Here is a 27610-nt window from a genome sequence, read left to right on the forward strand (position 1 = left end):
CTCTCTAGGAAGAGAGGTGTTCTAGAGAGAGAGGCATTCTGTTGGACTTCGGTCGGGTCTCCCTAGAGAGAGGCGCTCTAGAGAGAGCCGACCTCTCTCTCTCTCTAGAAAGAGAGGCGTTCTACCAGACTTCAGTTGCCTCTCTCTCCCTTTCTCTCTCTACAAAATGCCTCTCTCTAGAACACCTCTCTTTCTCTCTCTAGAACCTCTCTCTCCTTCTCTCTCTCTCTCTCTAGGCCGCTTCTCTCTCTCTAGAATGCCCCTTTCTCTCTTATCGGAAAACCCTTGGCAGGTCGACATATCCCGGTGATGACGTGGAATCTAGCGTGGCTGCCAGGTGGGTTCCGCCAGGTCAAAATCTGGCCGGAGATCCACCTGGCAGCCACGATGGACTCCACGTCATCACCGGGATATATCGCAGACGACTTAGTGAGTTTGGGATATACCGTACCAAAAAAAAGCTAAGGTTAACTCGCAGACTTTGGACCTGGTTTGGGCTGTACTGTGATATTAACCCTATTTTTAAATTTCCGTCGTCATAATAATGTCATCCCCAACGTCTACGTCAACGTCATCAGGACGACGAACAATGATCATGTGAAGGCTTTCTGACAGCAGTTGAGACGAGAGTTACACTCGGGACGTGGCGGGTGGTCATACTTGCGTGTGGCTTTTCGGCAGGATCTCCCCTGCATCACATGAACTTGGACGGTTCTGGCGAGCGAATCAGCCGGGAAGACGGGCGATCTCTACCACTCTTGCATTCGCTGTCGTCAATTCCAATGTCTGACGATCTATTCGCTTCGATCTTTAAGGTTCAGTAGTCATCCTGACTGAGACGGCACAGTGTAAAATTGCACGGTGAGGAAGATCTGTCTTGCTCTGGCACATTAGTGGCTCATGATCGACGTGATCGGTTGTCGTCAGCGCTATAAATTGAGGCGCATCAGTGGGATTAAATACTTTGTTCCAGACAATTGCGGGCAGTGCAGCCATGGACTTCTTTGCCGTGAGGACTGGAAGGAGACGATGGGCGTGTGCGGCGGTTCTCTGGTTGTTTCAGGCAAGAGAATTTAGGGCTTGGGTTGTCTTCTTCTATCCCGATTCCCCCCGGATGATTGTGTTTTCACTGACTAAGTTGCCGGGTTTCATCGTTGGACTCTGCTTCTTTCATGATCCTTTTGTTTTTTTCCTTCTCGTTGAACTCTGTTTATAGAACTGCCAAGTTGTTTCTGTAAATGAATTAAACTCAGTTGCGTTTTCGCGTAGTTTATGTGGGTTGTCGTTTGCAGTTGTCCTAGTCGCCACTCGTTTGTTCATATATGGTGAATGAATTCGACTGGATTGGTGTGATCACAAAGTATGATCCCCAAAGCCATCGCAAGAAGTTCATCTTCTGAGTCAGGAGATCACGAGTTCTTTCTAGCTTAAGCCCTTTTTTGTCGTCTCTGGTTACACTTGGGATATGATTATTCTTCTCCTTTTCTGAATTCTTGGGTGTGAATTTTATGATGTCATCCTCTGGCATTTCTCTTCTTTCTGAAGCGCGTCTTATTATCATAGAGGATATCTGAATTCAAGGACCCCAGTTAAATCATGGATCCTATCTCTTGTGAAAGTGTTCGGATGCATTATGGATACATTTTAGTGGAATTAATTTATGGCTGCCTTACTTACGTTGTACAACGTCATCTGTGTAGATGATCATGACTGTGAATTTATCGACTAGTGTCTCTGCCTTGGATCCCAATGCTACCTCGAGGTAAGAACTCTTTCAGGGTTGGGTTTTATCTTTTTGATTGAGTTAATGATTATACGGTATGTGGATAGTTCCAATTGAAATTTCATAATTTCTGGATGTTCAGTATCGCACATCTCTCTGTTTCTATTATCTGGAGGGAAACTCATTCTGCACTGTTTTCCATGGCTCTCAGGAAAATGTACGGAGAAGGGTATTGTTCCATGTATGGTATTTGTGGAAAACGCAGTGATGGGAAGGCACTCAATTGCCCGGATGCCTCTCTCTCCGTTAAGGTGAGGTTCCGTCATTTGCAAAAAATACATTATATCCTTGTTGAGTTCTGACAGCTGTGTTTTTATTCAGAATTTACTAATTTCTCATGTTTAACTCATTATGTCCTTGATAAGGTTGTGGAACATGGTTGTTAAATTTTATTCTAATTTTACACTGTTTTCAGCCCGATGATTTGCTTTCTTCCAAGATTCAAAGCTTATGTCCGGGAATCACTGGTAACGTCTGTTGCACCGCGGATCAGTTTGAAGTATTACGTACCCAAGTGCAACAGGTACTAGTGATGGATATCGTAATGTTGATTATTATTTTATTTCTCATGTCTATATCTTCATATTTGCATTTTCAGACGTTTGCATTGCGCTCCCTATATTTACGTGAAATGTTTACCCGTAATGGGTAAGAAATGATTTTCACGAAAATAAAAATTACTAAGAGTTCTAGAATTCTCGAGGATAGACCTATATATATAAAGAGAAATGTATTACTTTTATGGGCAATAGCCCATATTCTCCTATAAACATAACATATATCCTCGAAGCAGAATGTAGATATCACGTGCTTCAAGCTTCGTACATCACAAATCCATTGATCGTGTGGGAGCCAAAACCAAAGGGCTTCTCCATACGTGCACTTTCCTCCAAATCTCATGGATGAAATACATTCTCGATGTTCAATGAGCACAATGTCTTAGAGAATAAAATAGCTTGAGATGGAAAAACAGTGGCAAACGAAATCAGGGGCAATAGTGGAAATATGTCCGCATAATTCTTTCAACAGTTCTGGGAAAACCTATGTGCAACCAACATATCCCTTAATCATCATTCTCCAATGGAGCCTTCATCTGATCGATTACTGCTAGCCAAGCGAGATAATAGGGTGAAGATCTTCAGTACTGGAACTGCGTACCTTACTTTGGAAAGTTCAGATCTATGTAAGGTGGTGGTGGACCATCAGCCTAATGAAGATTGAATTAATTCACTAGAAGAAAGTGTCCTGAACAAAGTGATATTAGGCGTGACTCAGTAATGACATATAGACAAAGTTTAGCGTCAATACCCGCTCTTGAGATTTTTCTAGAAAAAAATACCCTCTTTGAGGACAAGTGTAGCCTAGGAAGACATATTTCATAGGCTTGGGTAATAACCTTCTGCCACCATACCTAAGATGCTGGACAAAATAGATGCATTTCAACATACAAGGCACATGGTGAGAAATGTCTTCAGCTCCTCACAACAGAATTCTTCTCCCCTGGTAAACCCTAATACCCTTGCAGATTAAACAACAACTAAATCTTTCACTTCTGTCCAATTGAGGTTTTACGTATCGGAATTACATCGAGATGATGCGTCCCGCCAAGAATGTATCGAAGTGACATAAGTATGAAAATCTAGACTCAGAATGGTATAAATAACATTATGTTTTTATTCTACTGCCTCCTTCTGGGTGGTGAGTGATAATACATTATGTACTTCTCATGAGTTTGAAGAATTATGATTTGATAAAGCTTTGGTTAAGAGGCTTGCATAATGTTCACTTGATTTAATCTGTGACAGGCAGACAGTTGTGTCCAATTTATTTTTGGAGGAATATACACATCGATTTTCTCTTATAACTGAATTTTTCACGCTGTGAACCATTGTAGACCGACTTGGTTTTTTCTTTCTCAGATGCTAACACGATGTGATGGTTGACAAACCTTATTTCAGCTATGTTTTTTTGGGGATGTGTTCAGTTATATAACATATACATTTTAGTGATGGCTACTTTATTCATATAGTTTTTTCTATTTTGACTGAAGACACCATTATCTTTTCTCCATGTCTAATAAATTTTTATTAAATTTTTTGCCAGGCAATTCCCTTTCTTGTAGGATGCCCAGCATGCCTTAGGAACTTCTTAAATATTTTCTGTGAGCTTTCATGCTCTCCAAATCAAAGTCTTTTCATCAATGTGACCTCTCTTATGAAGGTATCCCTCATGTTTTATTAACGCCTTTCTAATGCTTTTTTTGTATATATATTTTCAACCTGATGTTATGAAAAATAGATGAACGATTTTCTTCAAAAAAAAATTAGATGAACGATTAATACACATAATGTCCAGGATGCCCCCCTCTTCTCTCCCTTCTTAAATTTGATGGAACAAAGCTTTCCATGTAATGAAGAACACAGTCCATTGAGGCTGATCTCCCCTGCAAAACCACCTCATTTCAGTGCAGCCATATTTTTCATAGCACTGTAAGGATCCTTCCCCATTATACCTTCCTCTTGGATCTACTTTCCCGATAGATCCTTAGAAAGCTTTGTCAATGGAGGTGTTCCCCAATCGTTTATACAGTGATGCCTATGTTCTTAGGAAAACAGACATGCAAAGAAGAGGTGTGAACAGTCTTCGTCGCCCCTTGTGTGGATTGTGCATTCTGCGTAGGTGTGCTGGAACATTCTCTTATGGAGGGTTTGTGTCACATGTTGCCACCTAAGAAACAACCATTCAAAAATCTGAACCTTGACGGAAACCTTCTGGTTGCATATAAGGTGGCATGTGCTGGTGGTAGTTGGACTCTCTGGGAATCCCCCTTTTATCTTCATTTAGGGATTCTGAAACGAAAAGATGCTGCCTCTCCATTTGAAGCTATCTTGTGCCTTGCTCAAAAGTTAGAGATGCAAATAGTAAATGTATAAAGCTCCTTCCAAGATTGGACTCCAAGTGCCATCTCCACACTCCTTGGCCATGGCATGAGGACTCCGTGCATGGACATTCTTCCTGTAGAAATGCCTCTAGCTTATCAATCGTCCAATCAATATCTAAAAACAGATCCATCCCCGAGCTTGGAGAAAAGGACCTTGGAAGGTCTGTGGCATGCCATGCAAGAAGGTAGATTCCCCTGAAACCAGAATCACCTGCGTCTCCCGATCAGCCCGAGCCATAACAGACTTGTAAGATGTTCATGACCAAATGCGTCTTTGACTGCATAATTCTTCCCACCCATTTTTTTCAAAAGTGCCATGTTTGTGAAGTGTATATAAAGCACCCCAAACTTCCTCCCATTTAAAGTCGGAGCGGTAGGAAATTGGTATCCATGAAAGGATTGATCACAGTAGAACCAAGCAGCCTCCTTTGATAGTACTCGATTCTGCCACTCCAATCTCCTTTCCACTGTCTCGATAACTGATTGCCAACGTGTTTGGGAACCGTCCATTCATCAATGGCAGAAATTCTAAGCACTGTACCTGCTCCTCTTGAGATAGGTTAAATCCTACAAAAAGGTAATTTCTTTTGCAAATAGGTTTAATCATGCGGAGAGATTCCTAGATTCCCCCTAAGAGCCTTCCATGAAAGAATGTGGTGTTGGCTGCATACTGGACCAACATAATGCCTGTAGGGTAGCTCAGCCTCTAGAAACCAATGGACATCCCTTTCTAACCACTTGCTGCATGATAGAGGACATCCCTTTCTTACGCACTAGCTTAAATGATACATGTGGCCAATGCATCCACAGCTAGAACGAGCAATTTTGGTGCCAATGGACATCCCTTTCTAACCACTTGTTGCAGATGAATCCATGCCCCTCTTGACGCTCATTCACCAAGACCAAAATAGAATGAGAAGTAATGCATTGCTGCACCCATGCTGCCTATTCATAGGGACACCTCCTTTCTTGATAGAGGACCATGAAAATTCCCATTCAAGGGGGATCATATGCCTTGGCAAAGTGGTCTTTCCGCATGAAGCCTCTAGTCCCCTTTCTCTTCCATGCAGCTACAATTTCTCCTGTCACTACTGTGCCATTCACTAGCTTCTTGGCAGAAATGAAAGCTGACTTTAAAAGGTTTGACTAGATCTCTAATCACCCCACTTAAACCTGTTGGTTAAGACCTTTACAATAATGCTAATATAAATAGAATTAGAAAGCAAGACAGGCTGAAAATTACCGAGCCAAATGGCACCTTGGCATTTTGGGAAGAGAAATAAGTGAGATTGGTTGATTCTCTCTAGTTCATAGTTTTCTCTCTGAAATTCTTCCAACATGTCCTTAACCTTTGTGGCCATCAAGTCCCAGAATTCATAGAAAACTGAAATTTTGTTTGGAGATGATGGCCCTTCTCCATTCAACTCCTTTACTACTTCCCTCACATTGTCCATGGAGAAAGGCCTCTCCAGATCTCTCTGCTTTTCCTTTATATCAACCTGGTTGCCCCTCCACCACTCTGTCTCCGCCAGCTTTGGGGCCCTTGCCTGGAGAATGTCCTGAAATGATCCGCTAGTGCAACCCCTATTTCTTGTGTCCCAACATATTCCTAGTTCCCCACCTGCACCTTCAGTATCTGATTTAATCTCCTCATGGGACTGGATTAAAAAATGTGTGTTGGCATCACCCTCTTTCAACCAGTCTCCATGATAGTGGTCTCCAATCCATCTGCAATTTCTAATCATCATTCGCCACCACCGCCCTACATACCTTCCTTTCCCTCATTCCAATCGCGGTGCCTCCCATCCCAATTTTGCTTCCTGACCCTAAGTTTGTAGCATAGTAGCCCTGCACGTTTACTGGCCAACCACCACTGTGACAACCACTTTGGCCATGCCCTGCCCAAACTGTAACAACATCACGACATTGCCTCTTTCTTGAACTCCTCCCTGCCAAGAGAACCTCCAGGAACCGTCAGCCCACCAAATTCCAATCCTTTGCCTCATGACTTTCCAACATCATTTTGTTGCACACGGGCCACAATAGCACTCTGCTCGCGTTGGTATCTCCATGCTACTTGCCAGCTAACCATTTCTTTATTTGATATTTCTAATACTGTCAGTTCCTTTAGTGTCATTTCCTTTTATATGATACCGTTACATGTAACCCTTTTTTTATGCCATTATACAAGGGGTACAAGTTAACTGATCAAAGACCTTACGGGATCTATCAAGAAGTTATGCTTTCTGTTCTTTGTTTTTGGATTTCTTGATTTCTCCTCTGGTCGACAAGGGTTTGGTAGAGGAAAGATATATCCATCTACCACTTCAACATGGTATGATAGCGTGATCGGTGATGAATACGTTGGAGTCTACAGTGTTTTGTGTCGCCATTGTCTGTGGAGAGTGAATTCTTCGGCAGGGTTGACGTAGTGATCATGCTGAGTCGTCATTAAGAGTTTTTGAGATGCCCAGAAAATTCTAGAAGTGTCTGTTCTTTTTTTTTTTTTTTTTGAATAATATAGAAGATCACCCAACTTGGTGACCCTCCGTACACATGGACGTGGACGGGTCTAGGCCAAAAAGCATAAGCCCATCCTTCCGCCCATATCCACCACCTCATCCAGGACCAAACCAACAAAAAACCAGTCTCTCTACATCATTTTAGCCCTTTCCACTGACATTTCCGCCCCCTTGAAAATGACCTCGTTGCGGTGAGACCATATCGCCCAAAGCACCGCGAATCTCAGCCCCCGCTCCTTGTCAGTCCCCTGCTTGCGCCGCGGCAGTGTGGTCCATAGCTGCGAGCTCGACGTAACCTCTGTCAGCCCCAGGCTAGCCCATAGCGCCCAGCAAGCCGACATTGGAAGAACAGATGCTCGCATTCCTCTTCCTCTTCCGTACACACAAGGCATAGTGAGGATTCAGCCGGAAAGAACCTTCGCCGTCTCACACGGGTCATTGTCCGCTTCCTGGCAAGCAACCATACAAACACCCTAACCTTGAAGGGAATCTTTTGCCTCCAGATTGGGCGACATGCCCTTCAGATGATTGGGTCCTCATAGTGGTGTGGTCTCAAAATCTGGTAAACACCTCGGCTGGAAAACGGACCCGATGCCCATACCCATCCATCTGTCGTCCCCTCCATTGGCCTCCAGTTGCTCAGAGTTTGCTGAAGGCTTAAAAAATCCTCCACCCGTTGACTAGATAAGATGGCCACAAAAGTTGGACACCACACTCCATCCCAACACTCTTCCACCAAGGCATGCCGGTGACGGGCAAGGGAATATAGACGAGGGAACAGATCACGGATTCGTCCATGCGAGGTCCAATTGTCCGTCCAAAACCTAAAGCCGGCGCCATTCCCCAATTGGGCCCGGAAAAACTCCTTGACCACTGGCCATACCTTCCTCAGCCCTCTCCAAAAAGCCGACTACCCCCTCACATTACGCATCAACTTCTCCCAATCCAAATTGGATCCGTATTTGTCCCTCACCACCTCCTAAATCAAGTCATTCTCCGGTCCCACGATTTGTCTAACCCATTTCGTCAATAATGCCACATTTAGTGTATTTAGGTCAGGCACCCCAAGTCCCCCCTGTTTAGTTGGCGTGCAGATGTCATTCCATGAAACCAGCGCCATGACACGTCCTTCCCCCGCATTTGCCCCCTTCCAAAAAAATCTCCGCATGATCCCGCTCAGGCGTTTCTCAACACCCGTAGGGATTTTAAACACGGATAGATAAAAAGTTGGAATTGCTGATAATACCGATCGCAGCAGCACTAGTCTCCCCCCTCGCGACAAGACTCTTTGCTTCCACCCCTCCAATCGTCTCTCCACCTTCTCCACCACTGGTTGCCAGTATGCTTGTTGTAGGCTCTCAACAGATAGGGGTAGCCCCAGGTATCTCATAGGCACTGAACCCACTGGCATTTCAAGCGCCCTGGCACACTAGGTCTCCTCCTCTGTCGAGAGAGGCCGAAACCCACTGGCGTTTCAATTGCCCTGGCACACTGGCTCTCCTCCTCCCTCGATAGGCCGAAACCCACAAATTTTGATTTTCCTCTGTTGATGTGCAGTCCCGAACAATCTGCGAACACCCGCAAGAGTGCCGCCAAATTCTTGGCCTCCTCTACCGATCCCTCGATGAAGAACAGTGTATCATCGGCATATTGTAACAGCGGGATGCCCAATGGCTGGCTCGGCGTCTGAAAACCTTTAATACAACCCCTTCCACATACCAAAGAAGTACTTATGGCTAGTACATCAGCTGCCAGAACAAAAAGCATCGGCGCTAGTGGACACCCATGTCTGAGTCCTCTCTGTGGTCTGATCCACCCCCTTCTGGGCATCCATTTACCAACACGGCAAACGACTAAGACGTCACGCATCGCTTCACCCATTTGATCCATTCCTCCGGGAAACCCTTCCTTCGTAACGCTGCCCATAGGAACCGCCAATCCAAAGAATCATATGCCTTCGCAAAATCTACCTTCCACATGAACCCCTTGGTCCCATTCTTCTTCCACGAAGCAATAATCTCCCCTGCCAGGACTGCACAGTCAACAAGCTGTCTCCTCGGAACAAAAGCAGACTGAAACGGCCCAACCAAGTCCCCAAGTACCCCTTGTAATCGATTAGCCAGTACCTTTGCCAATAAGATATATGGAGTTGGATAACGATATGGGCCTGTAATCGCCTACATTCTCTGCTCCTTGCCGCTTCGGTAGTAAGAATAAGAAGGATTTGTTTATCCTTTCCATATTAGCTTGAGGGTTCCTGAGCTCCCCCAATGTGGCGAGCACATCATCTTTGACCTCACTCCAAAACTCCTTGTAGAAAAACACCGGTATGTCGTCTGGTCCTGGGGCGCCGTCGCCATTCAGCCCTGCCGTAGCTGCCCGAACCTCCTCCATATCAAACGGCGGCACCAGCGCATCTCTCTACCCTTGCGTTAACTGAGACGCCCCTTGTCCCGTCCACCGCCAACTGTTCCGACCCCCCCGTAGTGACATCGAACGAAAGTGCTCCGCCATTGCTCGACCCACTGCCTGTGTCCCTGTAACCCTTTGCGATCCGACCTGCACTGATAATATCTGATTCACTCTTTGTCGTCCATTTGCTGCAAGGTGGAAAAACCTCGTGTTTGCATCCCCCTCCTTTAACCATAGCTGCCGGGATCTTTGTCTCCAATCCATTTCCTCCTTCGTATCCTCCTCTGCCACCACACATCTCCACTTCTTTCGCTCCTGAGTCTCCGCACCCATTAATGTCCGACCGTCCTCCACCTCATCCAGTTCTCTAATTCTTCTGAGGGCCTCGACTTTCACTTTACATCTCGCCTCCCTTATCCTCCTTCTGTAGCTTTTCAAGTGATCTCTCAACCCATCTATGCGAGTTGCCAATCTGCTCGCCCCTGGCTCCTGCTCCTAATGTGTCCGCCATATGTCCTTTACCTCCTCTTTGAAACCCCCTTCTTGTAACCATGACTTGTCAAATTTAAAATATGTGGTCCGCCCATGGCCCTCATGAGACTGCCACATGATCGGCGTATGGTCCGATATAGGCCTAGGCAAGGTTCTTACATCTGCCCCGGGGAATCTCTCCATCAACTCCACAGAGCATAAGAACCTATCCAGCCGAGACTTATAAGCCGCTCTCCCCGAACTCCTCCATGTGAAACAACAGTCAATTGGCCCCATCTCCTGCAACCCTGCTTCCGCCAAAAAAGCCCAGAACTCTTCTGACCCTTGGTCTCGCCCCCCCCTCCATTAGGCCTATCATTTGCCCTCAGGGTCACATTGAAATCCCCCCAATCAATAGTAGCATCCCTCGGAATTTGTCCACAAGTTCCGCCAGCTCCAACCATAGCCCCTCCCTCAGACTGACGTTCACAGGTCCATAAACTGAAGCTATAGCCATCCCCAAACCATCATGTCGTGTCAACCTTACTGCCGTCGTGAATTGGCCATCCCATGCCTCCTCCTTCTTTAAGACCACCTCGTTCCAAGCAACCAGCACCCCCCCGATCGCCCGATTGCATTCATCGACACGAACCCCTCCAGCAGACTTCCTCCAACCCCACGCCAGTCCCCTGCTCCACAATCCTCCAACATCGTCTCCTGCAAGCACACCACCGTGGCACCCCACTCCCTTAAGTATTTGCCCACAATCCCTCTCCTCTTGGCGTCCCGGAGCCCCCGCACATTCCATGATATGCATTTCATGGAGACCGGCACAGACCCCTTCTGTCCTTTTAAGTCTCCGCGAAGCCTCTGAGCATACCCTCAATTCTTTCTCGTGTTGCAATGTCGACCTCGGTCACCACCGCCTCCCTCTCCGGCTCAAGTGTCTCCTCTATCACACTCTCCTCCATTGCCCTGCTTCTCAATTTGTTTGCTTTCCTCTCCATCCTGTCTCGCCTCGTCTTTCCCACTCTTACTGCCATCCATTCTCAGGGGAACTGCATCCTCCCACCTTTCCCAACCTCCAGCCATATCTTCTCTCCGTCGACGTTCTTGATAAAAATTTGCTGCCGCTCATAACCAATGCTCTGACCCAGTAAATCACCCCTTAATAGCCGTCTCCCTCTTGGCAATCGCATTATGCCCTTTCTCCTGGCCCCTTTCTGGTCAATCGCTCCCGAACTCTGGATCTCCATCCTGCCATCACTTCCATTCATGTCCTCTGATACCCGCGAGCTCTCCGCTACATTCTTCCCTTTCTCCATCACCTTCCTGGTTCCTGCCTCCCATTCTTCCACCTCATCTTCGCCATCCTTCGCATCCATCACCATCTCCCCTTCCCTTGCAGACAACCTCTCTCGCCTCCCGCCTCAGACCGCCCCATTACGGGGCTCCTGACCCTCTATATCAGGTGGGGCTGGTGGTTGACGCTCCAGGACTCTAACATTATATGTGCCCTTTCGACCTTGCAGCAGAACCCGCGCCGACGGCACCATATCCTCCTTCACTGCCACATCCAGCACTGCCAGGTCTGGGTCACCCGACTCTATGCCCGACGTAACGACCCCTCGCAGCCTCCCAAAAGATCGGACTAATGCCTTCATATTCCGGGTGGAACGATAGACAGCTGGTACTCCCCTGACGTCAATAATAGCCGGCCTCGACGATCTATCCTTGACCTTGCCTGTCCAGATGATGCGCTGCCATATGACTCTTGCTTCCCCAATCACCTGCCTCCACCCACACACTGTAATGCATTCAGATACCGGGACTTGTCGGACCACTATCTCTCCCGTCTCCAATATCTTTACTTCCGACCCCTCCATCTCCGGGAATTTCCTCACCAATGCCTCTCGCACTTACTCCTCTCTCACTTCACCTGCTTCAATCTTCCCAACAATGCACGCGGCTTGGGTAAGACTCAACTGCCTCGCGACCATTAATTTGTTTGTCTTTCTATGGTTAGAGGCAACATTGGGGCATTGCGCTTGTCGATGTCCCACCCCCCGACATTGCCTGCAGACAAGCGAACTTCGACAATCGCGTGCATGATGCCCCCACCCCAGACACCTGAAGCAGTTACTCCACGTCTCTCGTCCCCTGCCTTCCACCGCCTCACTCCTCCTTCGCCATGGCTGTCCACGCCCGTAACCATGCTCCGCCCATCCTGACCGCCTTCCCCCGCGCTTTCTCACCTCCATCCACTCCTCTTGCCCCGGCATGTCTATTCTGCCCTTCTTTGTACCTCCTCCAACGGTCCTTTCCTCCTCCGATCCTCCTCCACTGGTCTTCCTCCGATGGTCTTCCTCAAGCTTGCTTTTTTTTTTTCCCTTCACCTCCGCCAACCCCGATCCTCCTCAAGCTTTTATCCTTTCCTCGGTCGTCAACTTCTGTCGCTCACCCAGGGGTCAAAACGCAATTTCACAGCGCCTCCGATCTCCGCCGAGCTTCCCCCCTCCTCCACCATTCTCGAACTACTCCGTCGCCGCTCACCGCCGACCCCCTTCCTTAGAGCGATGGCCTCCGCCGGTCTCCGTTGACCTCCGCCGAGCTACTCCCCTCCTCCGTCGTTTACAAAACCACTCCGCCGTTCCTGACCTTCCCCCCCGCTCTCCGCCACCAATCACCGCCGATCCCCTTCCTTATAGCGTCTACCTTCGCCGATCTCCATCGACCTCCACCCTATCAATCTTCGTCGATCACCGTCGACCTCCTGTCGACCTCCCGTCGATCTTCGTCAACCTCACAAAAGTTCCCGTCGATCTTCGTCGACCTCCAGTCGATCCCCTTCCTCCCGTCAATCTTCGTCCCCGTCGCCCTCCGATCTCCTTCCTCGTCGAGCTAATCGTCCCCGTCGACCCCGTCGACCTCCCCATCAACCTCCGATCAAAAGGTACTTTTGCGAGACCCGACCTTCGTCGACCTCCGATCCCCGTCGACCCCTGTCGACCTCCGACCTCCCGGCCTCCCGACCTCCGACCAACTGATCAAGTAAGAGTTGAGCTATGAGAGGCCTGGTTGAGCCCACATGACCTTGAGGAGCTTATCCAGATGACACTACTAATGTGGGATACTCAAAGGTTATCCATTTATGTTCCTGTCTACAGGTACTTTCTGGAGCAAAGCTGCTATCCCCATTGTTGCTGCTGTCCTCGCTGCCTTGGCCGCCCTGCTGTGGGTATCACTACCACCCATGTTGTTAACACCCTTTCCGCGGGTGGGCTTTGTTTTGAATGATAATGTCCTCCTAAATGACTTTTATAGAGATTTTTATCAACAAATGTGTTATTCTTCCCATTTCTTAGATCTCTGCCTTTTTATTTTTCTGATTGTTTAAAATATAATCAGATTATTATTTTATTCTCTGTGGATTAACATAGTCTGAACGTTTCTAGGTTAACAAAACGATGACTGTTGATGGGATAGACTATTTTATCAGTCCAAAATTTTTAGAGGAACTTTACAATTCTTGTAAGGATGTGAAGTTTGGTACGATGAATACGCGGGCAATGGATTTTATTGGTGCTGGTGCTCAAAATTATAAAGGTCTCAATCTTTTCCATTCATTAAGGAGTGATGTTCTAACATGTCTGTTTCTTTTTTCAGTTGGAAGAAATTTACTTACAAATTACCTGTAGGGAAATATAGTTTGATATGATTTAGATTCTTGATTCTTTTTAAATGATTTATATACTTGAATGAAAAAGTTGAATATCATAATAAATGACAAAACTGGAGATATTTACATTCCACTGTTCATGTAATAATCTTTTCACCATGCTATCCTTTGTGTATGTTTTTTACTGTAATTTTCTTAATTTTGTATCTACTGTAATTTTCTTAATTTTTTATCTACCGTAATTTTTTTAAAAAAATGTATGGACTGTAAAAAACCATTAAGTTTGGGATAACTATTTTTTGGGGACATTTTTATTTTCAAGATAATTTTCTTCATATCTCCCTAGGTTTTATGCCTTATCATATGCTACATAATGTCACATAATGACAGTTTTGATTAGTTTGCGTGACACTCAGCAGTTCTATAGTTTTAATATGCTTGTTTGTGTCACACTCACTCTCACACTCAGCAGTTTTATAGTTTTAATATGCTTTTTTGTGTCACCCTCACACTCACACTCACACTCAGAAACTCTATAATTTTGATATGCTTTTTATATGTCACACTCACTCTCTGCAGTTCTATTGTTTGAATTTGCATTTTTGTGTCACACTCACACTCAGCAGTTCTATAGTATTAATATGTTTTTTTGTGTCACACTATCTCTCACACTCAGCAGTCTTGATTAATTCTTTTCTTGACCTTGACCTTTTTGTGTTATGGGTGACACATCCATAGTGAAGCAACCATTTCAAACTAGGCCTTATTCATCAAAATGCAAAATTTTCAATTTTTAATTACGTAGTTACATTGCGTTGTCTTGATACATCCCTGTTGAGAAGATCTTGTCATGATGCTTCCAAAAAAATGTATCTCAACTAAACGATTGAAGAATAGTTTCCTCCATGATGGGTGATGTGGTCCTGTGTAGGGATGTGATGGAAGAAGGGGGACGAGAGGAGTTCCATGTGAGAAGGTAAGTGCTATTGAAGGGAAATAGGCATGAGAGGCCAGAATGACGATGGTTTTGGAGGTTCCGTGAAGCAAGGAAATCTTTAGAGCGAAGGGAGATTATCAAGACCAGGGTGAAGAGGGGGGAAGACTCGTGCGGAGGCTGAGGGTAATCATGAGTGATTTCCTGCCTTCCTCTGTGAGGGAAAGCATTAAATGATGGGTGAAGGTCTCGCCATGGCCTATTGGGGTGGTCGGGCCTTCTTGAGATGATGTGTTTCATGGATGCGAGAGGGAATGACATCAATAGCAAAAGGCCTTTGAATTGGACACAACAAATGCAAAAAAACCCAAATGTCGATAATGGGATCAAGACGAAGGATAAAATGCAAAAATAACTAGTGATCTTCTAGGAAAATTGGACGTATCTTCTCTGAAAAATAATTTATCTACTTGAATATAAATACAAGTGTGGTCCATGAACCATCAAAGCCACTAATTCTCCTCGTTGGGAATTGCAGAGTAAAAATATTACTCTTGTCTAGTCATTTAAATATATAGCACACTACAACACGTCCTTTAAAAATAGAAGAGCCAATATGGGGCTCTCATAACTTGTGACCCAATTACAGTGTTAGAACAGAAACAATCAATAAAAGATGAACAAATAATTAGATATCTATGATGATCAATATTTGGAAGATATACACGAAGCGGAGGTTTAAAGCTTACATGGCTCCAGCGGGCGACAGGCAGAGAGGGGATGGTTTGAATATGATCAGATTGATGGTGAATCGGGTGTTCACCGATGGGGGGTGGGTCACCGATGCATCGGGTGTTCACCCCTTTTATATTTCAAAACAAATATATATATATATATATATTTATATTTGGAAAATATATTTTTTCTCCTCTACTTCCAAGTAATATGTTTTTATTCTCTTTCTCATCCTTCATGCCTAGTTTTTACTCTGCAGATTGGCTTGCATTTATTGGTCGTCGATCAGATCCTGGAGATATTGGATCCCCCTTTGCTATCAACTTTCGTTTTACTGTGCCTGATGGTTCTCCGGCAAAGCCTATGAATGCACATGCTTATTCATGTAGTGATTCTTCGCTTGGTTGTTCCTGTGGAGATTGCCCTTCAGCTGCAGTGTGTTCAGATCAAATACCTTCTACACCACTTAGCAAAGGGACATGCCATATTAAAATGGGTTATTTTAAGGTTTATATTCGAGTGACTATTTAATTATAGTATGCATTTATTTTATGAAGGTCTCTGGTTTCATATCCCGTTTATTTCCCATGCAGGTGAATTGCTTAAACTTCTCATTAGCCATCATATACGTTTTTCTTGTTTTTTCGTTGGTGGTGTGGGCTTTTATGCTCAGAAGAAGACCAAAATCTGTGTCTTCTTCTAGAACCAATCCTTTATTCACCGAAGGAGTTCAAAGTGAGGCCCGTGCTGCTGGAAACCTGGAATATTTATCAAGTCCTATTGAGGTATATCTCTCAAGTCAGAATGTACTCCGATGTTTGGATGTTTCAAACCAAAATTGATAATTTATTCCATTTAATCAAAATGCAACCCTAGTGGGCCTCATATACTGCATATTTTTTTGTTCCTTTGAGGATAAAGCAATAACCTATGTTATTTGATATAAAACAGAATTATTTTAGGATATGTTTTCCTTTAATTAAGACTAAGTTATCTGAACTGCCCTTTCTTTAGAATAGGAGATTTGGAGAAGCTGGAAACCCTGAGAAGATGCTGGAAAATGCCATGATGAGAGAGTCAGAGCAACCAAAAGAGCCTGCCCCCTGTGAGCCAAGAAAAATTCTAAACAGCTCACATCCGGTGCTCACATCATTCTATGCTATTTGATATAACATAGGGAGAGAGAACCCTTGATTCCAATGCGGAAAACGCCCATTGAAGATAAAAATTACTAGTGACGAGATTATCTAGTTGTGATGAGATTATATAAAACATGTCCATTAAGCAGTAACGAGTTTTTCCGCTGCATGGTTTTAAGGACCGCGGCCAGGGCGCAGGGTGGTCCTCTAGGCCTTATGTATACTCAAAATTGGTGAGGGTCACCAATTTTGTGTCATCTCCCCCATCTTTCTGAAGGAAAAGGGAATTCTCTAATAACTGGTGGATGTAATTTATTGGACTAAGGACCTAAGGTTTATGTCTACACATTTGAGTACTTGTTGATAAAATGAATTATGGCTCTAAAATTTTATGAATGTAAAGTATGTTTTGATGAAACACGTGGTAATGAATGGCCAACATAAGGATTCAGTTTTTGAGACCCAATTCGAAGGTGCATCTGATGTGAACTTTTCTTCTTTAGTTGGTGTTTTTCAACGTTATAATTCCTCCAGACTTCTTTAAAAAAAAATTTCTCTCGATTTATGATTTTATAAAAATAAAAAATTAAGTTAATTAAATTAAAAATAGGAGATTGATTTCTGTTTGACTTGAACGTCATTCATAGAGTTCAATTGATGGAATTTTTGGCATCTATAATTTGTATGATCTAGATTGAGACATTTCATCATGTTGCCTTTTTCACCTTTTCCTTGTTCTCTATCTATTGTTGTTTCTCATTTTGCTTCTATTACGGATGATTTCCAGGCTTCAGAACAGCATCAACGCTTAGAATATCTGCGACTAAACTTTACCCAACGACATTTATCCAAATTCTTCAGGTGTTCAAAATTTTGGCCTCAGAATCCTTGATTGAATGATGCATGTTTTACTTGATTAATTCCTGAAATATTGATACATTCAGGAGTTATGGCTCTCTGATTGCTAGAAATCCCACCATTATTCTGTGTTGCTCACTGGCTATACCTCTTCTTTTCTCTTTGGGATTGATTCGTTTCAGAATTGAAACAAGGCCGGAGAAGGTATGTTGATAGGTCATCTGTAAAATTTGAAGACAGTTTCATTCTCGTCCTTTGATCAACTAATTTATTAAGTGATGTAGTTTTAGAATTTTGATCATTTATTTACATTCAAGTATTTACTCCTGGTCATCATTGATGTTGGAGTGATCCTTCTGACCATTTTTTATGGCATTTATAGCTGTGGGTTGCCCCAGGCAGCAAGACTGCAGGAGAGAAAGAATTTTTCGATCACCATCTTGCACCATTCTATAGAATTGAACAGGTTTTGTGCACTCAGAAATGTGTTCAATTCCTTTTTAAACAAATTGTTTTTCTGCTATTATATGACATAATTTAAACCATTATACACCTGCATCAGCTCATTTTAACCACGGTGCTGGAACAAAATAACGGGAAGAAATCAGGCATTGTGACTGATGAAAATATAAAATTGCTATTTGAAATACAGAACAAGGTAACTGCTAATAATTCAAATTGAGATAATATTTTATGTACAAAAATAAATATGTAATAAGTCTTTGTTTCTTCAAGGTTGATGGACTCCGCGCCAATTATTCTGGTACAGCTGTATCTCTGTCTGACATATGTCTGAAGCCATTGGGTCAAGCTTGTGCCGCTCAAAGCATTCTTCAGGTCCATTTATTTCCCATTTGTTTAAATTTATTTTCATTTGAGTATACTTGATAGTAGATACCAAAAACCACCACTAGTTTTCTTAAAAAGAAACAGCCACTGGTTTCTTTTCTGAGAGAAACCTTTGAATCCCAGGCTACAATACCATCTGGGCTCAAAGCAAATTTTTTGAAAGTTCTTGGAAATCTACATTTTTCACTGTTTTCAGAAAACTCATGTGGGTCACTGAGATTGAGTTACACTATAAGTAATGTGTCATGGGACGGAATGGGTTCCTTTTATGCTTGTACATGGACATTTGCCGAGGGAGTAAGTGGGTTCATGTGGCATATACTTGAGCACACGATAATAAGTGGGCCAAATTTCTTCATGTAATTAAGTCATCTGAACTGGCCAGAATGTATGCTATGTACCATTGATTGTTCTGCAAAAACCTAGTTGCTGTTGAGAGCTTCTCTGGAGCTCGAATTCTCTGTTAAGCTCTTATATGGTATAGGGCAGAAGGTCACCTCATGATTTCTGCTAAGTTACAATGCTCTGTATACTTGCAGTTGATGCCATGTGGTTAACCAGGAAAAACCATCTTCTACCAGGCAGTTATGAAACTATCATAATTCTCCAAAATGGAGGATAACAAAAGTCGAGAGTTATCAATCTGATATGATTCTAACCAAATCAAGAAACGAATTCTTGAAAATTATAGAATTGACTCACAATGTAGTGTAGCAATACAATTCTTCAGATAGAGGAAGATCCCAGATCCGTAGCGCCTTCTCGAGCTCCCAGCTGAATGCAGCTTCAGCTCAGCAATGCCTCCAATCTCCAGGGTCTTTCTCCAAGTTCTCGATCCCCCTCTCTTGCAAGAGGGGTTATTCCTTATATAGGAGCAAGATGTCCTTGCTCCTAGCCCAGGCAGTTAGTTACTGCCCTGGGCAGTTACTGGTGATCTTGGACTACATGGACTCCACACATGTGGGCCCCAATGTGGTCCCACGTGCAGAGTTATTCCCTTTTTCTCCTCCTTTCTTCTTTCTTTTATATGCAATCCAAGGTATCGTAACACAATCCGATCCATCTCTTCGAGCATGTGCAGAAAATGTTCGGGTTTCTATTGTTTCATCATCTCGTAGAATGTGTTTCAATGCAGTAATCTACTCCGACACCAATGGGAGCGCTACGTGAAGCATACTCTCATCAGAAGAAGCCTTATATTGGAGGAGCATCTGAGTTTATATTGATTCTGGTTTTGGGATGTGGCAAGCTGAGGAAGCAATTGTAGATGGCTGGTTTCTAGGTTTTATGACTCATAAGATATCAAGCATTTTTTGTTATTTGGAGTCAGTGAATGATTTTTTCAAAACCCTTACAAAACTTAATGAAAAATAATCAATGAGTGGATATCTAAGGCAATACAGATTGAAGGGGATATCTGCCCGAGAGTATTTCACGACACCTGGGCATTGATAATGATGTATCCCTATCATTCCAAATAGACTTTCCATTTACTTGTGCTTCAAAATAGTTCAATGTTCCGCAATGATACAAAAGGAGGAGCCATAGTGGGAGAAATCTAAGGCATGAGAGAGAGATGACGGATAGCGGAAGGGTCTCCTAGAAGGATGCGCTGTCAGAGGATGTGTTGCCCTAGGGTCAAGAAGAGCATAAATTTTATTAGAATCTGTGGAGGGTAAGGCTCTTGAAAAAGAAGATGGAGAGAAGATATGACATAGCAAAAAACAACAGTTTGTCAAGCAGGCAGGCTTGTGTGTTCTTTCTTCATAACCCATCATGGAAGTAGGTCATCTTGGGTTGGTTGTGTCTCCTGATTGGCACACTGCGGTGTATGGGACAAGATTATGCCTCTGCAATAAAGGCTATCTGGAGGGAGAAGGGGGGTTGAGGTGCTACACCTGCAAGACATGACTAAGGCATTACTGGTAAAATGGGCAGGCAGGATCATGGAGTCAATGGAAGATATGGTCACGAAGGTAGTGGGAGACAACTATGGTGCAGAGATGAATTTGGAGCAACGAATGGCCCCAATCAGAGGAGTGTATCTCTTCTGGCAAGACATGAGACTCATCTTCCTGCTAGTCCAGAGATTCTTGGAAGCGGGATTAGGGGACAGATCTCTATTCTAATACTTGATGGATGACTAGGTGGCTTGCGGTAAGCTAGGGGAGGAGTTGCCTCGCGTATTACATCTGGCAAGGAATCCTGAAGCTTCGGCAGAGATTGTTGGGATGACTCATGGAACCTGATTTTGAGGGGATTGTTTTTTGACCGGAGGGTGGACGGATGGCCGAGCATGCTGCAGGCCTTGGCTCATTTGTGGCCTTTGAAGGGGACACATGACGGCTGGGCGTGGAAAGGCACAGCTTTTTCGGTATGGGATGCGTACAGGAAGCTTCATGAAATTGATACAGAAGCATATTCTACGGCTCTTATCTGCAACTTAATTTGGTAAACAAAAGGTCTCAAATAAAGTATGGATTTTTGGATGGCCATTGGTTAGGAGACGGGTTATGACCAGAGCCCTCAGAAAGCGTTTGCTCCCATATACATCTTCCAAGTGTCCCATGTGCACTCAAGAAGAGGAAAATTGTTCGCGCCTATTCTTTGAATGTTCGTTAGCCCAGGCGATATGGAGACTACAGAAGCTCCCTGGGGTGGACGTGTCTTCTGATGAGGCATGCTAGGGCTCGATCCAGGGGAGTTAAGGCAGGGGACATATGGGATGGGGTAGGGTCCTTGCTGTAATATGGGCAATATGGCTGCACCACAACGAGATGGTGTTCAGGGGATGGGCCGTCTTGATGGACAGTGTGTTTTTTTGAAATATAAAATGGGTGAACACCTGATGAATCAGCGAACCCCCCCATGAGGACCTTACAATCCCTTCACCATCAGTCCGATCATATTCAAACCCTCCCCTCTCTGCTTGTTGCCTGCTGGATCCAAGTCGCTTCTAAACCCTCCGCTTCGTGTATGACTCCATCTGTAGAAGCCGTTCTTCCTCTGAAGAGCACCTAGTTTTGACGCACCCAGATGGCCCACAACACTGCCAATGCGCGGCCACCTTCGACAGACAGTTTGTTGCATGATTTGGAGTAGAGTTCACCGTCCCGATACCGGTAACTGATGCCGGTATTGGGACGGATGCTGTATCGGATACGGGAAAAGGGATTTCTGGTATCCATTTTTTTCGATATCCGGATACCGGATATCGGTATCGGATATCAGTTGGTACAGTGCCGATATCCGATACCAATATCCGTCTCAATGTCATCATCCGCCTCCGTCTCAGGGGGGAAGACGACAACATCAGATATCAGGTGTGGATATTGGATTTCGATATCCACATCGAAAGGATACTTAAAAATATTTTTAATTGATAAAAGTGGATTAACGTGGGCAAGAGAGTAATAAGAGAGCTTTGTGATTGATTACACATCTCGTTTAATATATAGAGCCAAATGTTTTCAATTTCTTCCATATGAGATAACAGGATTCAGGTTTGGTGTTAAACTCCAAATCCCTTTATCCCATATGGAAGAAAATAGAACTTTTCACTTCTATTTATTGGACGATGTAATATTATGTTAAATAATGAACAAATATAAGGGCCATTAAATATAGCGAGTATAGTTTAAAATATAATTTTAACATTTAATATATACAGAGAAAGATTTCTAATTTCTTCTATGTGGGATAACGGGATTCTGAGTTTACATTAAACTTCGAATCCTGTTGTCCCATATGGAAGAAAATAAAAATTTTGCATTCTATATATTAACTGAGATTGAAAATGCATTAAAACCATTCGATGCGGATGTACATAAATCATAGATTGACACGAAAAGGCTTATTTTTTACTGTCGATACCGGATATCGATATCCGGATACAGGTTCTGATATCCGGATATCGAAATTCAATATCCGGTATCCAATACCCGTTTCGTCCTTGTAAACAACAAAAGAACAATTCTTGATAGCAAATGAAAGAGATTACAGGGTTTTATTGGAAGCCCTAATGGGCTGACTAGAGAGGGCCCTTAATGGGCTAACAAGAGAGAGAAAATAAAGACATGTAATACTCAGATCAACACTCCCCCTCAAGCTGGAGCGTGGATGTTATCCACACCCAGCTTGGAACAGAGCTCCTCAAACCTAGGGGCATGAAGCCCTTTGGTGAAGATATCTGCAAGCTGTTCAGCAGACGGAACATAAGGCGTGCAAAAATCTCCCAATTCAAGCTTCTCTTTGATGAAATGGCGATCGATCTCGATGTGCTTTGTACGGTCATGCTGAACGGGGTCATGAGCAATGCTAATCGCCGATTTGTTGTCGCAGAACAGCTGGACAGGAGAGGGAACTGGACACCGTAGCTCACGAAGAAGCTGGGTAATCCAAAGTGCTTCACACAGACCATGCGCAAGGGCACGGAACTCCGCTTTAGCACTAGATCGAGAGACCACTTTCGCTTCTTGCTCCTCCAAGTAATCAGATTGCCGCCAAGAAGGTGCAATACCCAGATGTGGACCGACGATCAACCACAGAGCCGGCATAATCTGCATCGGTGTAGACTTCAAGACGCAGGCCGGTATGGCGACGAAACAATAATCCACGGCCAATGGTGCCCTTCAGGAAACGGAGGAGATGATGAGCAGCATGAAAATGGCTCATGCGAGGAGTCTGCATGAACTGACTCAGAACACCCACTGAATATGCAATGTCCGGGCGAGTGTGGGTGAGATAAAGCAGTTTTCCCACAAGTCTTCTATATGGGCCAGGCTCAGCAAGCTCCTCATCCGCATCGGCACCAAGTCGATGGTTCGCATCAATCGGTGTCGAAGCAGGCTTGGCGTCCTCCTTTCCAAGCTCACAAAGAAGGTCCACCGTATACTTTCTCTGACAAATAAAGATCCCGCTGGAAGAATAGGCCACCTCTATGCCAAGAAAGTACCTCAACGGGCCAAGATGGCGAATAGCAAATTCTGACGAGATACATAGCCAGCTCAGTAATGGTCGTCGTATCATCAGCCGTAATAATGATGTCATCCACGTACACAAGAAGAATAGCGACTCCCCCTGACGTGGAATGGCGGTAGAAAAGGGTGTGATCACCATTACACCGACGGTATCCACGACGCTGCATGGCCGTCGTGAAACGACCAAACCAGGCACGAGGAGATTGCTTCAAGCCATATAATGCTTTCTTCAGGCGACAGACAACAGACTGCGGAGACGATGGCACTAAGGAAGTGTAGCCAGGAGGTAATGCCATGTAGATCTCCTCAGTCAACTCTCCATGCAGAAAAGCATTCTTCACATCATATTGTTGCAAAATCTAGCCCCGATCCGCAGCAAGGGCCAATAAGATCCGCACAGTATTCAACTTGGCGACGGGAGCAAAGGTCTCCTGATAATCAATGCCATGTTTCTGAGTGAACCCTTGTGCCACAACCCGGGCTTTGTGGCGCTCAATAGAACCGTCAGAATTATGCTTCACAGCATACACCCAACGGCTACCCACGAGATGCTTCCCGGCCGGTAGAGGAACCAGATCCCACGTTTCATTGTGAGCAAGAGCCTGAAGTTCTTCCGCCATGGCCTGACGCCAATGCGGAAATGAAAGGGCAATGTCCACCGTCTTGGGAAGGGAAGTGGCATCAAGGGAGGTGAGAAGGGCATGATAAGAGGGTGAGAGGCGATGAGAGGAGATAGATTCCGCCAACGGATAGAGGGGAGAGGAACGGGAAGAGGGCAGCACGGCTAATGAGGAGGTGGCAGGAGGGGTGGAGGTTGAGGGAGACGGGGCAGCAGGAGACGAAGAAGGAAGCCGAGGCTTGCGACGAGCAAGGGTAATACCATAGCGTTTTTCAGGCGGGCAGCGACGGATAGGGAGCGGAGGAATCGAAGAAGGTGCAGCAGAAGGGTCGAGCGCAGGAGCAGATACTGGAGGAGGCTCCACAGGAGGGACTGAGACGGCGGCCGGAGGCGGGTCGGGAGGCACAATTGCTGGAGGAGCAACAGGCGGAGACACGTCGGGCGGGGCCGGTGAAGAGGGACGAGGGACGAGGATGAGGAATTCGAGTGGATCGGAGGGAGATGGGGACGATGAGGGTTCAGGAGAGGAGGAATAGTAGGGAAGCAATTCATCAAACGTGGCATCTTTGGTGACGACGAACAGACGAGAGGGTGGATGATAGCATAAATAGCCTTTTTGGGTGGAAGAATAGCCAACAAACACACACTTGATAGCACGGGGATCCAGTTTATCACGACCAAGTTGGTGGTTGGGCGCATAGCATACACATCCAAATACACGAGGAGTAAGATGAGTTCGGAGAGAGAGAGTTGGAAAGGAATGCTGAAGACGGTCAATGGGAGTGGAGTAGTCAAGCACTCGAGATGGAAGGCGATTAAGAAGATGGATGGCGGTGGAGACGGCTTCCCCCCAAAAATACTTGGGCACATGCATATGGAAGAGAAGGCTCCGAGTCATTTCAAAGATGTGACGGAATTTTCTTTCGGTAACGCCATTTTGCTGTGGTGTATAGGGACAAGAAGTTTCATGGATAATGCCTTTGTCTTGGAAGAAGGTGCTTAACGTGGTGTTAACGTAGTCTTTAGCATTGTCGGAGCGAAGCGAAATGGATAAAGAGAATTGAGTTTGGATAAGGGAGTAAAATTGAGGAATGACACGAGATATCTCCGATTTGTTCTTCAAGAAATATGCCCACGTGAATCGAGTAGCGTCGTCAATAAAGATGCATAACCACCGAGAACCGGAAGTACTATGAATAGGGGAAGGCCCCCACACATCGGTGTGAATAAGGGAGAATGGGGTCGAAGAATGAGAAGACGAGATAGGATACGTGGTGCGATGATGTTTGGCAATTCGACAAGCAGTACAAACAAAACGGTCCACAGAATGGCCTTGAAAGAGTTTAGGAAAGAGACGATAAAGAGTAGCAAAAGAAGGATGGCCGAGACGTCGATGAAGAAGCCACAAACGCTCGTGGGAAGCCGAAAGGGAAACTGCCGCAGCAGCAAAAGCAAGAGAACTCGAACAATGACGAACAAGATAGAGCCCCTCATGCTCCTCAGCAATGGAAATCGTCCTCCCCGACACCTTATCACGATAAAAACATGAATTAGGAGAGAAGGTAAGGTCTTGTTTCAAGTCGCGAACAAGGCTAGATAGGGAGAGAAGATGATGAGTAAGGCGAGGAACATGAAGAACTTTAGATAGATGCATAGAAGAGGAAAGGGCCTCACGACCAATACCCGCCATGGTGAGAAGATCGCCGGAGGCTGTTTTAACTTTGGAGGAGCCAGAAACGGGTGCATAAGTTTGAAAGGCTCGAGGATTTGGGGTCATGTGGGCGGTGGCACCGGAATCAAGAAGCCAAGTGGAAGAGGAAAAAGAATGGCCAGGAGGGGATGTAGGTGTGGGAAGACTGGTGGACATACCTGCGTGGGCCAAGGAGCATGAGCCCACGACTGGAGGATCAAGCAAGCGGCGTAGACGCTCCATCTCTTCCGGAGTGAAGCTAGCGGGCGAGGCACTAGTCGGGAGAAGACCGTACAGCATAGGCACTTGACTTGGGGGGGGGCACGGACGAGGCGGCTGCAGCAAGGTTGCTCGGTGGTGCGCGTTTCCGTTGAAACTTGTAGCACGTCTCCTTAGAGTGACCTCGCTTCTTGCAGTAATTGCAAAACAGCGAAGGATCACCCTTTGGAGAATCCTCCGTCCGAGCCGTCGGACCACGTGGCAAAGAGCCGGGTGGTGGAGTCGACGATGGGCGTGCAGACGAAGAGGAATGAGCTACAAGTGCCGAAGCCGAGCTCTGGGCCTGCTGAAAGCGGGATTCTTCAACCCGCACACTGTGGAGCGCATCCTTGAAGGTAGGACCAGTCTCTCGATGAATAAGCTGAGCCCGTACAACTTCATATTCCGGGTTCAGTCCCATAAGAAACTGGAAAACCCGAAGTTGAAGAGTATATTGGCGGTCCACCGAATGGGGGTCGGGCGGCATGTAGTAGTCAATTTCATTCCACAACGAAATGAGCTCCGTACTGTACTCCATGATAGACCGGTCCCCTTGACGCAGGTTAGCGGCCCGATGTACCAATTCGTACAGAGTCGCAATGTTGTGCTTCTTGGAGTGGCTCTCAAGTGCTGCTTCCCAGACCGTCTGAGCCAACTCTAGAGACATGAATTCACCTTTAACACTAGGTGAAATACTGTCCAAGAGCCAACGATGAACTACCCCCTCAACGTCCAGCCAGTCATAATACTTGGGATCGGTCCGGGAAGGTCCGTCTTCTAGAAGATGGCGCATGAGACGCCCTTTTAAAGTTATCTGGACGTACTGGCGCCATTGCAGGAGATTGAATCCAGTAAACATACCATCCGGAGGCATCCGAGGCAAAGAGGATGGTCCAGAGGAGGACGACCAATTCTCGGGCTCGAGAGGCACCGCAGATGCATGTGGCGTAGATACCGGCGTCGAGTCTGGCGTAACAGTAGAGGTCTGGGCTTCAACCGGTTTCGTCATGATGAAAGCAGAGTAGACCACAGTCAGAAGGCGCCCGAATGATGAGAAGCCGGGACTGCAGGCGCCGAGACGTCGGGCGCGGGGACGGTGGGAGCCGGGACGGCGGGTGCCGGGACGTCGGGCGCTGACGCCGGGCGCTGGACGGCGGGGCGGGACGGCGGTCGCCGGACGGCGGGCGCGCGGGACGATGGTCGCCGGACGGCAGCGCCGGGACGCCGGTCGCCGGGCGGCGCGAGCCGGGGCGGCACGAGCCGGGGCGGCACAAGCTGGGAGGGCGCGAGCCGAGGCGGCGCGGGCCGGGACGGCGGGCGCCGGAGCGGAAGACGCTGGGACGGCGGATGTCAGAACGGCGAGCGCCTGGGAGGCCCGGAGCGAGACGGCGAGAGACCGGAGCGCGAGATCAGGCGGTCGTGAGAACCGCCGAAGATCGGAGCGCAAGGTCGAGCCCAGGAAACCCAGATTAGGGTTAGGGTTAGGGCTTTGATACCATGTAAACAAGAAAAGAACAATTCTTGATAGCAAATGAAAGAGATTACAGGGTTTTATAGGAAGCCCTAATGGGCTGACTAGAGAGGGCCCTTAATGGGCTAACAAGAGAGAGAAAATAAAGACATGTAATACTCAGATCAACAGTCCTCACCCACGATATCCGGTATTGATGGCCGTCTACACCTAAATGACGGATATCGACCGATATTCGATATCCGATATCAGACACCGTCCCCGTTTTCG

The 27610-nt window shown here is 45.8% G+C and overlaps 1 protein-coding gene across 3 annotated transcripts in view; it reads left to right on the forward strand.

Moving 5' to 3' along the window:
• The first annotated feature begins 635 nt into the window (after positions 1-635).
• Positions 636-27610, forward strand: part of LOC144716987 (uncharacterized) — a 55415-nt gene continuing 28440 nt past the window's right edge. The window contains exons 1-13 of one of the 3 annotated variants that reach the window (XM_078592288.1): positions 636-1063; positions 1701-1762; positions 1935-2034; positions 2199-2306; positions 3887-4003; positions 13585-13735; positions 15737-15984; positions 16071-16262; positions 17404-17477; positions 17561-17678; positions 17857-17940; positions 18037-18132; positions 18210-18311. In XM_078592288.1, coding sequence (XP_078448414.1) covers positions 995-1063; positions 1701-1762; positions 1935-2034; positions 2199-2306; positions 3887-4003; positions 13585-13735; positions 15737-15984; positions 16071-16262; positions 17404-17477; positions 17561-17678; positions 17857-17940; positions 18037-18132; positions 18210-18311 — 1521 coding nt within the window. In that variant the 5' untranslated portion in view covers positions 636-994. Of the gene's footprint in view, positions 1064-1700; positions 1763-1934; positions 2035-2198; positions 2307-3886; positions 4004-13584; positions 13736-15736; positions 15985-16070; positions 16263-17403; positions 17478-17560; positions 17679-17856; positions 17941-18036; positions 18133-18209; positions 18312-27610 lie in introns of those variants that run through there. The other 2 variants (XM_078592287.1, XM_078592289.1) reach the window with 2 other exon arrangements.

The sequence above is a fragment of the Wolffia australiana genome, chromosome 2, assembly GCF_029677425.1.
Source record: "Wolffia australiana isolate 7733 chromosome 2, ASM2967742v1".
Lineage (NCBI taxonomy): Eukaryota > Viridiplantae > Streptophyta > Magnoliopsida > Alismatales > Araceae > Wolffia > Wolffia australiana.